General features: G+C 29.7%; 2 protein-coding genes, 1 long non-coding RNA gene and 1 other non-coding gene across 5 annotated transcripts in view; 2 read left to right on the top strand and 2 right to left on the bottom strand.

Moving 5' to 3' along the window:
* Positions 1 to 8,905, bottom strand: part of LOC114120644 (uncharacterized) — a 28,424-nt gene extending 19,519 nt beyond the window's left edge. Inside the window, exons 1-2 of the long non-coding RNA XR_007606985.1 lie at positions 8,734 to 8,905; positions 575 to 732 (exon numbers count right to left, since the gene is read on the bottom strand). This is a non-coding gene — a long non-coding RNA (uncharacterized LOC114120644). The remainder of the gene's footprint in view (positions 1 to 574; positions 733 to 8,733) is intronic.
* The window catches only part of LOC114120640 (uncharacterized), a 30,798-nt gene extending 20,548 nt beyond the window's left edge, over positions 1 to 10,250 (top strand). The window contains exons 3-9 of one of the 2 annotated variants that reach the window (XM_027982607.2): positions 591 to 705; positions 6,858 to 6,932; positions 7,402 to 7,580; positions 7,658 to 7,855; positions 7,977 to 8,135; positions 8,199 to 8,357; positions 8,901 to 10,250. In XM_027982607.2, coding sequence (XP_027838408.2) covers positions 591 to 705; positions 6,858 to 6,932; positions 7,402 to 7,580; positions 7,658 to 7,855; positions 7,977 to 8,135; positions 8,199 to 8,357; positions 8,901 to 10,116 — 2,101 coding nt within the window. In that variant the 3' untranslated portion in view covers positions 10,117 to 10,250. The remainder of the gene's footprint in view (positions 1 to 590; positions 706 to 6,857; positions 6,933 to 7,401; positions 7,581 to 7,657; positions 7,856 to 7,976; positions 8,136 to 8,198; positions 8,358 to 8,900) is intronic. The other variant, XM_050210797.1, reaches the window with a different exon arrangement.
* Trnav-uac (transfer RNA valine (anticodon UAC)) lies at positions 5,072 to 5,144 on the bottom strand. The gene has a single exon. It is a non-coding gene; the product is annotated as a tRNA-Val (tRNA).
* A 4,804-nt stretch (positions 10,251 to 15,054) lies between the features above and the next one.
* LOC114120645 (nuclear protein 1) lies at positions 15,055 to 15,847 on the top strand. The gene is made up of 2 exons (XM_027982616.2): positions 15,055 to 15,296; positions 15,384 to 15,847. Exons 1-2 carry the CDS (start codon positions 15,215 to 15,217, stop codon positions 15,530 to 15,532), a joined length of 231 nt encoding a protein of 76 aa, XP_027838417.1. The 5' UTR covers positions 15,055 to 15,214; the 3' UTR covers positions 15,533 to 15,847.
* Positions 15,848 to 16,388: the final 541 nt, after the last annotated feature.

Here is a 16,388-nt window from a genome sequence, read left to right as displayed (position 1 = left end):
ATAAATGTGTACACTGTACATATGTCAAGTCAATAGTATATAAAACGTCTTGTCGTCTTAAATTATTTTTAAAATAATATTTGTATATATAATAGTGCAGTCTTTAAAAACTAAAAATTAAGTTATTTTTATTTATTATAAATATATCATAAATATTTATGCATTGTAGTCTTGAGAAAACAAAAATATAGAATAATATATTTAATAATTTATAATGTATAAAAACAAAGGACAAAATTAAATCTATTTCAATACAAATCGAATATATTTATTTGCAATTTATTAAACTCTGTTATATTTATACATGCAAAAAATATACCTGTAGAAGTATTTTCTTTTAATAAATACCTAATAAATTGTTAATATTTTGCCTAACCTACTTATATTGATTTTTAAACACAATTTTGTTAGACACTTTTTGCCTTGAAATCTTATTATAATTACGATGAACTACACACACGCAAAATTAAACTATAATTACATAGCTGCTTGATATGTATTATAATTATTTATATGCAGCGTTCGCATGTACGTGAACGCTAAAATGTCGAAAAACCTGTTCATTCATACTCACTTTGCTGTCGTTGCAGGTCGTCAAAGAAGAACAACTCGACTATCGCGGATTTGTATAACAATTTATACGCCAGTCAAATGGTGGCAGCCGACCAAAGGGCCAAAATGTCGCCTCAAAGAACCATTTCGCTGGTAAGTACCACAGCTCTTGGTGTTATACTGTCAAAATGAATAGTAATTAATATAAAGCACATTAAAATAAGTAAATTATTTCCCCCAAATTTGAAATGCTAATTATTATTATTTTCAATTAAATTATACTAATACATAAAAAAATTGTATACATTGAAATATAATATAAGGCTACAGATAGAATAAATAAGTGCTGTGCTCAAAATAAATTATTTTTAAACATTTCTTATTGATTCACATTTTTAGTTTTTTTTCCAATTCCTTTTATAAAAAACCTACGAGTATCAATTCTATTTTTAATGAATAAATCATGCAGTTATGGTAGGCAGTTCTCGATAATAGGAATTGTTGAGTATTAGTGCGCTTCTTTAAGTATTAATTATATTTTAAGTTTTGACAACATTATCTAACCTAGTAACCTAACCAGTAAATGTGGCTTTCAGAACACTGAAATTTCATTCTCAAATATATTATATTAAGACTATCTATACATGTATAGGTACTTGTATATTTCTCTTTATGTGGTGTAAGACGACATAAAAGAACAACTTTGTCCTTCGGGGATATGCATAGTGGTTTTTGTGCATTATTTACTCACATAAGTTGGAGGAAAGTTTATCAAACTATATTATGTATAAAAAAAATTCGAACTATTTATACATTTGAAATTTAGACACACTTTAAGTGCTAAATCTGTACTTTATTTTAATGTTACGGTTATATTTTACTTTATCCAACTCTAACTTAAAAGTTATACACAAAAATAAAATGTATAAACAAAGAGGTATTTGGGAGATTCGTCGCGCAACACTGGTGAATATTCTTTGCAGACGATAAATATGAAATACTTTTTATCAAACCTTTCATTTGTTATACACTTATATAAACAAAAATCATTGTTACATAGATATCCGAAGAAAACTATATATTATTATTCAATAATATAAATATATATTTATAGTTATGAATACGAAAATGTAATATTTGTTATGAGGTATATTATACAGATAAAGTTAATGTTTATTATCTTCTATAAGGATAAACTTAAACTTGAAGATTCTTAATCCAAATGCGTATGATGTAACAAATGGAGCTTGAAAAATATAATTGGAAATTTCAGAAGAAAATAAACAATAATTTTACAATACTATTTTGGTAAAACCAAACAAACAATACTTATTTGTTCAGTTTGTAAATATTAATAAACACAGGGTGATTTATTGCATGACCATTGACCAAGCATTCCCTCATGCCCTTTTTTCTTCTTCAATAATGCAGTAATTCAAAATCTGAATTTTGGAATTTTGGAATTTTGGAATTTTTATATATACCATATTTTAAATTCTTGAATTCTTTTGTACTACTTAAAAAGAATCCAGTGGAGATACAAACTTTTGTTTTTCAAATGAGAACCGTCTATCGGTCTATCCTTTTTTACTGTAAATTATTTTGCAGATAATTTTTCTTAAAATATAACTTATTAAAATCAAAATTAGATCGAATATTTTTGAGTTATTTAAGTTTGTGAAGTAATCTAATAATAAGAATAATAAGATTTAAATACTATAGCTATAGTTATTTAAATATTTTAGTAATAACATTAATCTAAAATCAATATTTATAATTTGTAAAAATAATCTAAAAAACATAAACACTAGATCTAATTGCAAATTAACTTTATAGTTTTCAAACAATTTATAAAGATTTTCATATCTTTGATTAAGTTTTTATTAAACATTTTAATAAAATGAAAAACTACTAGATCGCATTTTAAATTAGGCACATAAATATTTTTAAAAAATATTCCCCTAAATAAACGACGAAATAGAAAGAAGTTTTCATTTGAACATCAGAAATTTGGATCACCACAAGATCTCCTTTGGTAGTACAAAAAATAACAAAACTTTTAAAATACAGTCTTTAAGTATAGATTTAAACCTTCTAAAAATCAGAATTTGAATAAATTCTCTATAAAATTTAAAAATGGGGACATACTAGCTTAGTGAATCCCGATGTTCATAAAAAGACTGATATGCTGTTGTGCATTTCAGATATAAAACGTATCTTGAATATTATGATCAATGATCAAACATCATCCAAGCTGCAATATATATAGGTAGTATACCTTCTACCTAAATTTATAGAATACTTAATATATATTATGTATGTTATAAGTAAATACAGATATCAATACATGAGAATAATCCCCAGCAATCAATTATTAGTAAAGCCTCTCTTGAAACAATATTATATACCCGTGTGTGTGTGTGTGTATTATAGTGCAAGTATAAGCAATCCAGAGGCCAAGGAAACCGCGATATTTCGGCAGTCGTGTATTTCCTAACGGATCAGTATATAATAATAATTACTGTTGATAGATACGCATACCGCATAATGTATGTATACGAGAAATAATCGAGAATACGGTGTATTCAATATTTTGAATGTTACAATATTACATTATTACACACAGACACTGCACACTGCACAGCCACCCGTATCCGGCCAACCTGTTATTTGAAATCATTAAAAATCTCGTAGAAGTTGTATAGATTCCGATAGCCGCCTCGATTGTAAATTGATCGTAATATTATATTATCGTCTGGCCAAGTCACCAGTAAATTATTTATTTCGTATATAAGTATAGGTAGTTGTAGTATACGATACGAAAATACGATGCTGGTGTGGGTACATGTCGGACATGCGCATTTTTCTGTTTTACTATAGTCATCAATATCAGTGTAGTACAGACGTATTATAGTACACTATAGTAGGTACAGTAAAAATATTTTGTATTTATGGTTTAAAGATAATTAAATATTAATTGCGGCTTCTATTACCTGTAGACGATTATGCGTCTATGCCCATAAAACTAAACACCAATTATACGAGTACAACTTACATGATGATAAGATAATAAAAAATGATACTGTAGTCTGTAATAACTTAAAAGAAAATTTTGTACCTATTTTCTTATAACTTAAAGGAATTAGGAATATTAAGTGAAAAATTAATTTTTACTTTAGAGAACAAAATTTAAATACGATTAATATAATAAATTGTAATGTTATTTAATTATATGTTCAAAATCGATGAGTGTAAATAGACGTATTAGTATTATAATAATTAAATCTAAAGTAGGTAAAACGTAAACCTAAATACCTATACCTAATAGATGTAATTTTTGTAGTCCTAATTTAATTTGAATGCTAATGAACCACTTAGTATCATTTTTATAATTTACTATATCCTATTCTATGGGACATAACAGATGTTGAGTTGTGCAAACCTACAAAACGCTTACATTAACTACCTACCCTCGTCCTTCAATGGTTTATACCCACCATTATTATTTTTAGACTAATATAATACGTGGATGTTGTTCTTAATTTGTGTCTTCACTCCTCAATTTACATTACATTTTTAATAATCGTGAATCTGTAATAACATATTACATAATGTTATCACTTAATTTTAATGATGGGAAAATGAATACAGAAGATACATACTACTTGCGTCCGAAATTATTATTATCAATTAGATAGTTAGATCTTAGATATAGTTGCGTTCGAATTAAAAAAGTTCAAAAAAGGCATAAGTTGATCTACTGCGATACATTTTCGGCACGAAAAATGAGACTTTTACGCGTTATTTACCCATAAATATGTCGTTTATGGTACTCATGTATATTTTTTTATACTATTATATTATATAAATATAATAAACATAATCGTAAACGTAGTGCCTATTTGGCTATTATAATATACATGACGTAAGTAAAAATCAATTATATTATCTTAAATTGAACTAATTATAAATGTTCAATTGATCATAAACATTACTATAATTATAATAAGTCTTGATAAAATGATTAAAATAAGGTAATTAATATTAAACAAGATAAATTAAAAAATAATGATAAAATATCTTAGTTCTCGGTGAAGATTGAATAATTGATAATTTATAGTTTTGTATACTAAATTAAGGTAAGAGGCTAAAAATTTATGAAATTTTTAGTTAAACGGCATAGCTGTCATACAATAAGCTATTATGAGGAAAAATAAAATCAAACCTTTTCAAAGATTAAAACTGGCTTTACTAGAAAAATGACCACACCTTACCTATGACTTATTATACTATAAGGCTTATAGAATATAGGATGATTTTTTTTATTCCTATTGTTTTACAACCTAAAATTAAAAATGCATCCCTTTATGTTGTCTTTAATTGATCTATAATAAATATAAATAAATTCTAAGATAATTTTTGAATAAAAGATTAGTTAATTATTATAAATGACGTTTTAAGCACAGAATAAATAAGATTAAGTATGGAAAATTAAAATAAAAAAAATATAAAAATTACTTGATTCCGGCCAGGATCGAACTGGCGACCTTCTGCGTGTAAAGCAGACGTGATAACCACTACACTACGGAACCACATACCAACTGGATTAAATTAAGATCTTTTAGCGGGTATACAAAATAATGCAACTTGTAGACTTTAATAGGTATAATAATTATATTATTATTTAGATATAATTATTAAATATTATTGTTTGAAGTTTTTAATAAATTATAACTTTATACAAATGTATTTTGTTTTAATAGTTTTTCATTAAAATCTAGTTTAAAATGTATAAATACCTAGAAGATAAAATTAACTGTATTTTGTATAACCCACCTATTTAGGAAGGCTTAGACGAAAACTGAGGGAGGCGAGAAGCGGGGCAACTACTCCCTTCAAAAAATTTAACGGGACAATGCCCCCTTGATGTTTTATTAATTTATTTGAAAAATATTATCAAAAAGGCATTTTAGATTTGTAAGAATTATTTTTTCAAGAAAACTGAAAAATAGGTATGACATTTTAGAAAGATTTATTATAGAAATAAAAATGAATTGATTAATCAAAATGTATTTATTAAGGGGATTGGTGACGGTGATTGCCTGTCTTTGTCTAACACACGCGCAACATAAGAATTCAGACGTGTTTTTTGTCCAACGTACCGATTGATACAGTAAAGCGATAAGAATTCTGAAAACAGATTTGAATTCGTCGTCAAGTCTACTTGAGAACGGCCAGTCCACATTTTTATATTAAAATATAACTTTTTAAATAATTGAAATATGAAAATTTTTTAATTACTCGTTTGTAATATAATAATTTTAAGATTTTGGCAGATAATATCAAAAATGTGGACTGACCGTTCTCAAGTAGACTTGACAACGAATTCAAATCTGTTTTCAGAATTCTTATCGCTTTACTGTATCAATCGGTACGTTGGACAAAAAAAACGTCTGAATTCTTATGTTGCGCGTGTGTTAGACAAAGACAGGAAATCACCGTCACCAATCCCCTTAAGTTTATTTAGTCTCTAAGCATCTTATTTAAGTATACGGTATATCGACATAAAATAAAGTCCCTCCCCATAAAAATCACCCAAAGTTACACCCATGTAACTACTAATAAATAATAATAATACTATTTTTAAATCAAAGGTCTAAGGTCTTATTTTTCATTCCAATTTTTATTTATTACGTAAAAGCCTACTTCATTTACTTTTAATTTATAAAATTATTGAAATACGTTTAGGTAAATTATAAATATAAAATTATCATGCGTATTAGGTACCTATACCACTTTATATAGAAATATATTTGATTATTATAAGTATAGATATATAAAATTATAAAGTAACATGTAGGTACCTACTTAGATACTTAACTAGTAACTTGAGTTTTTACTTTGGCCCATAATTATTTTAGTTGTGTGAATTCTATCTATGTCATTCTATGATGATACTTAATACCTATATATAGGCTACAGCATACCTACTCTATACCTACTGTTATCTTCAGCACAACATTATTTTGTTCAAAAATCAATAAAACTCTTTTTTAAATTCCCTTTATTTTCTATTTTGCTTTGGTAGCATATTAATTACTATTTATTACTTTATTTCATAGTAAATCCAAGCTAGGGCTTTAGCTATTTATAATTTTTTTTTTCTTATTATAGGTATCAAAATATTAATTTTATTCTTAATGTAAAATATTAATTAATAAACAAATTATATTTTGTTATTGATTACCTATTACCTATCATGTAATGTTTCATTTTTTAAATTTAGATAATAATTTATTTTCTAGGGTTCGCTACATCATCCACCACAAACTCAATTTATGGAACCCAGACTCTCACAACTGGAGACATTAGAAGCTAAGGTACCTAACTTAAGAAATATAATGTATAAATATAAAATAACAATATATTACAAATAATTATTAGTTACCTATATAATTAGATAAAATACTTATTCGAAAAATGATATACCTACCTAACTATTATAAACATATATTTTTAATAGCTAGGTACCTACAAGTTTATAAAACTAAGATAGCAAAAAAAAATAATATTCAAATCTCATCTACAATAGACAGACAATTGTTACTGAAATTTTTACACTTTTATAGAAATATCAAATAAGCACGAAAATAATTGATTATTGTACAACACACAACTAATACGTATAAATTCAGTATCTATCCATTGAGTAGAAAATCACGGTTTAAACGAAATGTCTAATAATACATCACATTTTATACCTGTCCTATCACATAAGAATTATATGTATTGTCTAATGATTTTGAAAACAACTAGAGTGCGATAACAGTTTTAAAAATAAATTTCCAGATGGCTAGCATTGAAGTCTCACTGTCTACAACGTTAAAAAAAGCAAAAAAAAGTTCAACTCCTGTCATACCAAGTAGTCCTCAACCAGCGATGATTACCCAAAATAAGATCATAACACCTATCAAAGGCAATGGGTATATGACGGATAACCACGACAAAGAAAATATTACACGAAACAAGTGAGTTTTTCTTCGATAGGTTTATTATTTTATGATTGATCGTAACTTTTTATCTATTTAAAAATAATAATTTGCAGTACAAAACTTCAAACTCATCTAGTCAATGAAACCAATGAGCAGAACAAACATAATCAAAAAGTACAAAGCGATACGGTCAACGAAAGTGAAAAACATTCACTGACCCAAAAAATAGAAAGCCTAAAAAATGACATGGACCAAAAACGATTGGCTATTAAAAATATAAAAATGTCACTGGAACAATTAGATGTTACAGAGTAAGCAAGACGCACTGTTTAATAAAAATAAATAAAAAGTAGAAGGAAAATGTATATAGCCAATTATTTTTAAACAATCATCGTGTTTAATTGTTGTTTATATTTGTTTTAATCGTTCCAGTAACATTGACACGAGGATACAACAGGCAGAATTAGAATACCAATTGGGCAGGGAGGAACTTAATCTTCTCAGTCTAATGGAAGAAACCAACAAACATAAGTGTCGTCTTGAAGAGATTGAACAACATAATGAACAAAATGAAAATAACACACTATACAAGTAATTTTCAATAAAAATCAACTCAATAGCATAACCTAAATGGATTTTTTTTTTTTTTTTTAGTTATTTAGTTTCTAATCCCAGAGCCGTAATAAGCTTACAAGCTGTAGAGCTGGAATACGATCCAAAGAGTCCTAAGTTCGGTGTAGGTTCGAGAAAAGATAAGCCTGGCCTGTTTATTGACTGGACAGTTGACGATTTGGGATTTTCCAAAGGAGATAGGTAAGTTCTCAAATTTGTGAAAAACACATGATTGCAATTATTTGATGTTCCATTGAAAGAATAATTAATAATTATTATTAAACGATTAAAGGAATTATTTTTTTCTTAACTCCCAATATGTATCAATCATAAATATAAAATACTAATGCCAGATTACGAAAACAATTACTAATCATTTAATAAATCAATATTGAGCAAAATATGGTCTCTTAAACATGATTGAATGGTCCACGACTGGTCCGTTAAATTTCCGCAAACCATTAGTTTAATTTTTTTTTTTTATGCAACCCGACATGAATATAACAAAATATATCATTTTTATAAATTACCTATAGATACACATTAATTTAGTATATTAATACTATTTGATCCTTACCCGTTATGAGCTTATTTTTTAATCTTCTAACTTCCAACTTTGGACAGTTTTCCACTGTGTAATAACGATAGGTACAAGAGTATATTAATACGCGTTTAGGACGATTATTACATTTCATATTAGCAGATTAATATACATTTTGTCGTTTGTATTCTCCGTCGTCACAGATTACTGGAAGTGAACGGTAAGGTGGTGCTGTCGATGAAGAACAACCACGACCTGAACCGGCTGCTGGAGGTGTCGCCGTCGTCCGTGCGCGTGGTGGTCATGCACGACGGGCCGTCGGCCGGCCACCAAATGGAGTTGGCGGCGCTCAGGCGGGAGCTGGACGCTTGCCGGACGCGGGCCGAGGAAACGGACAGGTCCAAGCACGCGTATAAGACGGAAAACGTGAGACTGTCGCACAGGGTGTCGTACCTGGAGGACCAGGTGTCGGAGCTGATCAAGTGCAGGTCGTCGTCGTCGGCGGGCACTGCAGGCTCGTCGAACGGAACCGGCGGCGGCGGCGTGATGTTCCAGAGGGGCGCCAACGCGGCGGTGATGGTCCGGAGCAAGAGTCCCAAGCACGGCGTGTCGGCCATCCAACAGTACAAGCGCAAACAGGTGGTGTACGACGACCGGCCCGCGGCGATGAGGGCCCCCGAGGGCGGCCCCGTGGTCAAGACGCGCATCCGGACCGTGCCCCGACTGTACGGAAGTTCGGCGTCGGTCGAATCGCTGGTGTCGTCGACAGACGCCGTGGTGGCCGCCTACAAGTCGTTCGACGACCTGCACGGCGTGGCCGCGGCGCACGGCAAACGGAACAAGTACCCGACGGCCGGCGGCCGGAACAGCAGCAGGACCCGGCACATACGCGAGGCCCAGCAGACGTTGTTCCGGTTCCTCGACTCCGAGTCTTCCGGCGGGGGCGGCGTTGCGCCGTACTTGCTTCAGCAGGGCGGCGGCGGCGGCGGCGGCGGCAGCGTGAGGTCGCTCGACCTGCAGCAGGAAGCGACGGCCGCCGACTCGCACCGGTTGAAGAGCACCGAATATTACTCGCACCTGACGGGTGCGGCCTCCTTGTCGGGGGCTGCAGGGTCGCCGCGTTCCAGCCGGTCGCTCAACTACGATTCGGAACAGTCGGGCCGGCGGGCCCCGATGCCGCCCAAAAAACCGTTGCGGCTTTCGCTGCAACAGCGACACGGCAACAATACCACCGCCGCGCCCGGCAAAAACGACGTCGACGACGATTCGGCGACGGCCAACGAGAACGACGGCGGAAACGGCGACGACGTCGTCGTCAGACTCCGCAGTCACGGGCACAACCATCACAATCACAATCGCCGACGCCGCAACGACGAGGACGACGTCGATCTGTCGGCCATAAACAACACCATGTCGTGAACGCTCCATCAACTACCTACCTAAATATAATATATTATTTATAAATTATTTTGTGTTTATAAAGTTTTTTTTTGTTGTTTTTTTGTATTCGAGTTAATTTATTTTCCCGACATTATAATACAAACGTCGTTTAAGCGTGTGCAGGGTCGGACTGGCGTCAAAAGGCCCAGTCTGCAATCTGATTAAGGGGCCCTTAGATTATACTAAAAATTGTTAGCTCTGCTTTTAACTTATTAATTTTTGTATTTATAAGAGGACGCCAAACCCACATGTGTTGTCTCTGTCTTATTAACATGCCTATATCATAATAAATTTGCATTCAGCAAAACATAATTCGTAAAACGTTAGCTTTAATATTAGAGTAAATTTACCTATGATCAAATTTAAAGGTAAGAATATTATCTAGAAAATGACAAATGCTCAATAAATCTAATATCAATAAAAGCTTATGTAATTTTCATGTTTTAGTATAGAATTAAACTGTAAAGCGAATTGTTGTATTTCATATGCTACTACCTAGTCTATCAATAGTTGTTAGAAGTGAAAATTCTCGTAATGCGTTTGCAGGTACTTCACTTTTTATAGAGAATTAAATTGTTTTGGACCTAAACAAATGCAATCACTAAGTAATTTTGAATTACTTATAAGTCGTTAATCTAAGCTATTTGCACAAATATCAAGTAGATAGGTGTATAATTAAAAGTTTTAATTTTAAATCTATCTGCAGTTAATAAAATATTTGGCCGTTCATCTGTTGCGAACGAATCCTAGACTCAAATTGGTAAACAATGTATTAAATTATATTATTTTTAATATCATTGTATATATATTCATAATAAAAACACCTTACTTAACCTTATCGAGACCTAATATTAATTTACTTTATGAATATAAAATCAATAAGAAACCTTAAAAAATGTTTGAATACAGTTACTAAAACAAAGGCATTATATTTAATTTTAAAATATGAAAATTAAAGTCTGTGGGCCCAACTAGCCAGGGGCCCAGTCCGCGATTGCGGTCCTGCGGTCCGGGCCAGTCCGACCCTGAGCGTGTGTGATTTATTTTTTATGTTTGCGTTGTATATACCTGCATATACTTTACTTATTTGGTGACCAGACGAACTATTTTTCATAGGGCACTATTCTTTTTTTTTTATGTGTTGTCCTAGCTTCCTTAGCAATAGTGTTCATAGCGTGAAATGGTACTCATTTCTTGAAATCATTAATACAGACCAATACCTATACCTATACCTATACGTGGTAATGATTTTTACAATTTGATCGTTCATTTATATTTTTTAATCATTCTAATGCGTACCTATAATGTTAATGAAGTTAATTATTAAATATTTATGTAGGAACAAATACTTAAAAATATTTGTATTTAAAGTTTTATTTTTTACAATAATCATACAATATAATATTTCCTATATTATTTTCAATGCATTAAGTTTCAAAGAATTTTAATCAAAAAGAAATACACATAATAAGTTGATAATGAAATTATAATTTCAAATAATTAGTTTTTATAGTTAAAAACAGAAACTTAAATTGAATCAGATAAAAAATAAACAATTTTTGTAGATAAATTGAGATTATCTATGGGCAATAAGACAGGTAAAATATTAGAATATATTGTCCATTTATCCCAAAGGAGGGGTTTTTTTATGATAAAGGAACAACGTTTTAAAATGTTTTTTTCTTTTGGATTTTTATAACTGGTCACCATACTTATATTACAATGTATTGATGTTAATATCGGTGGCACCAAACCCTATATTATGTCAAAGTGTAGAGACTGTAATACACATAATTTGACCGTGTAATGCTGCAGGTACCTATTATTATAAAATATAAGCTTTTAATGGCTTAATTTTAATTTTATACTTTGTAAGATAGTATGGTATGGTCAAGTGTATCGTACACAAAAGTTAACACCTCGCTGTAGTACATTGCACACGATATTCTTTATGAGTTATTATTAGGGCTTAGATTTTAAAGCACAATAAGCAACTAAAAATGCAAAAAAAAAACATTACCAAAAATGAACACAAACTAGTTATAGAAATGAATAAAACAATTAATTTAAATTAAATAAATAATTAATTACCGTTTTTTTCCATAGATTTGCAGTCAGGCCCGGATTAAGATCTACAGTGCCCATAGGCTATAAAAAATTTGGTGCCCCTATTTAAAAAAACATTGTACACATTTCTCTACTCGATACTTGAATAAATAATAAAATATTATTTTAGGTTTATTAGCCACATCAATATGTACATGTATATAATATGTGAAAACAAGTAAAAACATAAAATTAAACAAAATATATTTAGATACATAAAAATATAAAATAACCGTATTATAAAAAATAACGAACCATTATTTTAAATGTTTCAAATTTCAAATTTCCGATATTTAAATAAAAATAACATCAGGATAGTATGCGGTGCCCGTGCTCTTAAATCCGTGGTTGTGTAGGCTAAAGCCTACACTGCTTACGCCTTAATCCGAGCCTGTTTGCAGTAGTAAAAATGACTAGATCGTCCGACAGAATAATAAACATTAATTAAGTACTTATCATAGTAAACGAACTCTCTACATCCACTGAAGTAATCGGTGCATAGGTACTTAATACAAAAAGTTTCAAATTACAACACTAAATCTTAAATTTTAAATTGGTCCATATCCATGTTATAGGCATACTGACCGTATAAGTCTTACCTACTGTAAGCTGTCAGGCTATAATATTTAAATCGACAATCTATACATTTAATACTTACATTTAATCAAGCCGATAACGAAAACAATATTAATCGAATTATGGTCCTCATCTGGGTTTTTACGTCTCTTATTAATTCAATGTCTTATTATTATTATAGCAGCATAATAAACATATAAAAATTCTACAGCTGAAATAATTGAAAAAAGCAACAAAAAAAAGCATTTACATGAAAAAAGGCAAAATAAATTGGTTTATTTAGAATCAGAATGACGTGAAACGAATTTATGTATAAAACTTAGATATTTCTATCTCATATATAAAAAAAGAAGCATACTCGTATGCTTTAAAATCCGAGCCCTAGTTATTATTATAAACACAAATATATATATATATATATTATACACAAATATACCCATAGCAGAGCAGTAAGTTAGGTTAATAGCATATAGCTAGTATTATTGTATTAAGTAGTTAGGTATATTATATATGGGTACAACACGATTGCGAACGTTTACCTTTTTTATAACACGATTGCAAACGAATGACGCTTATCAAAGAATTTGTTTTTTAGCTGAAAAACGAACGATTACGAACGTTTTTTTAGACTACGTTGCCAAGTTTATAATTTCTGACTATTTTAAAAATGTATTTATTTTTAACATTTATTATCTATTATATCCATTTTTTTTATTTTAACTATAAACTATTAAATTAATTAATACAATTAAAACAACAACTCTTCGTTACAAACTAAAATAAAATTATACAAAATAATATGTAATATTTAAAATGTTGATTGATTAAAGCGATATTCGTTGCATTATAGAGGTCAAAAGAAAAGTTTTCAAAAAAATCAAGAAAACAAAAAACAAAAAAAAAGTGACAGAAAAACGGAATTTTTACGCAAAACCAGTTTTCGACTAAATCGATTTTTATATGGTTGTAACTCAAAAACTATTCTCTGTAAATACTTGATATTTTCACTAAATGTTTATACTAGTGTTATCTATATACAGTTAAATTTTCAAAATATTTTAACTTTTTTTGAGTTATTATAGAGCACTGAAATTTTTGATTTTTTTTTTTTTGAAGTGTCGATAATATAATAATATAAATATAATACATTCAAAATACTAGTTTTAAAAATTTTTTTCTACATTTTTACTTTTTTTTTTTAAATTTTTTCCTTAGTAGGAATATCCAGTTTTTCTTAAATATAAAATGCGGCGTAATAGCAAAAAACCCTTATTTTATTAGATACTATTTGATTATTTTTAAAATTATCATTTAAAAATTTGTTATTGACACCAAATCTGACAACCACGCAAAATTAAAGTCAGGTAAAAACGTTCACAATCACATATTACCCATTATATATATTGTAAAAAATATACTCATTACCTACTCAATAGCAATAACTACTCAGTGTAAGGTACCCAGGTCTATATTATTTTATTTAAGTTATTTTATTACAAGTATATAGTTGAAGTATTACTTGTTATTAAAATCCAATTTTTTATTGTATACATGTAAATAATAGATAAACTAGCATAGTTAAAAAATGTTGTATAATGTAACATAATTTTTCACGAATGTACCAATGTAACACGATAAACAATCAAACTCAAATCAATCCCATCAGTAGGTAGACCTTTTTATTTATATTATCAATATTTAAATCATCAAATTCCTCTGAATATGATACCTACAGACTACACAGTTACACGAACATATATAGGCGGTATTATACTAGTTAAAAAAATATTATTAAACTGGATTAAATCTTTTTTATAATTCCTATATAGTATATATTGTAGTTACTTAGTAATTAGTGTTAGTATACTTACTACTACACACCATATTCTTTACCTACTCTATGTAACACAACATACAGTTAACAATCAATATAAACTTACGCACTGAATTAAATATAATATGAAATATAATTTAAAAGTAAATTCCTTTGGTGAAAAATTAATAATATATTATTAAAAAATATTGATAGTTTCAACTGTTTCAAGTTTTTATAATTTTATATTTTAAATTGTTTTAATGAACTTTTCGAATTATCAAATATCGCGCGTATAAGAAGGTTATAAAAAAACATACCGTCGACCATGCAGTCACCAGCATTGGCAACACTGCTGTGAGTTATCTACCGCCACACAGCTGACTGTCCGGCTGAGACAACCGTTCGCAGAAGAGGTCTGTCTGTAACTCGGTACGTAGATTTCAAGTGGGGATAGAAAACATAATACAAAAAAAACCAGACACACCGTCCAAGACAAACAACGCGGAAATTATCGCATATAACTGTCAGCGTGCGCTTGCTAAAGTAAATTCGAAAATCCATTTTAAACACGATTTGAAGATGTCTGCCGCCATGAATATGGAAGACGAATACGACGAGTACAACTACGACCAAGACAAATTAGTCAACAGCGGACACAGTGGTAATATTATGAACAAAATAATATCAATATCGTAAATCTCTGCACGTTTTTAGAAATACATTTTTAACGTGTTTTTTTTTTATACAGGTAAGAATAGAAGCAAGAAAGAGGCTAGCGAACACACCAATCATTTCGATCCAAGCGGTCACTCAAGGAAACTTTCAGCTAAATTGCAAAACACTGAAACTAACAGGAAGGAAGAAAATTTGAAGCCTCATCCAACAACCAGAAAGTGATGAGATCCAAGCGCTTCCTTCAATGACTTGCTATGGTTTTACTTACAATTTTTTTTTTTTATTTTCCAAAATACTAATTGATTGCTCATCAAAAGCCATCGTTAATATTGATATTAATTTTAAAAACTAATGTTCAGAAACATTTAATCTACGTTCTTTAACTGTAGATTATATTTTCTTTCTTAATATCATATATATTTTTTTTTCTTTTTTTTTTTTAAGATTTAATATTATCTATAGATGTTATATTTTTGAAAGGTGTATAAGTAATTGTATATGACATCAATGCATTTCAATACATTAAGTTGATTGACATTTTTAGTTTTAATTTATTGTTTACCTATCTGTGTATACTGTACTTGATATTGCCTCACGTGTAATGTGTCAAATTTACAATTTGAAGTTATCACTATAATATAAAAACACAATTACAGTCAGATTTTACTGTAAACAAATTAATAAACCTCAAGGTCAAATTTATTGCTAGGAATAACAACTTTCATTTTCCAACTGACAATATTGTTATACACAGCTGATACTCACTACTTTGTTAACTCAATGGTAATGCATATTATAACCTTCTATTGAATGACACTTCAAATTATGAATAATGATGTATACCATTATTTTATACAGCGAATATGTTACCTTCAGATCAAGCAGAAAAATTAAAATATCAGAAAAGAAATATATATAGATTATAAAAGGCAATATATAAGTGTGACTGAAATAAATGTTATAATGTCCCATTTGAAGAAGCTTGAATAGTGAATATTATAGTAAATGATTTCAATAGAGTCCTATAGTAACATCAACACATTAATAAAAAATTAAATGGTATATATCATAAAAATGA

This window comes from Aphis gossypii, chromosome 1, assembly GCF_020184175.1.
Source record: "Aphis gossypii isolate Hap1 chromosome 1, ASM2018417v2, whole genome shotgun sequence".
NCBI lineage: Eukaryota > Metazoa > Arthropoda > Insecta > Hemiptera > Aphididae > Aphis > Aphis gossypii.
Note: the sequence above shows the minus strand (reverse complement) of the source record. Positions and strands in the feature narration are given on the sequence as shown.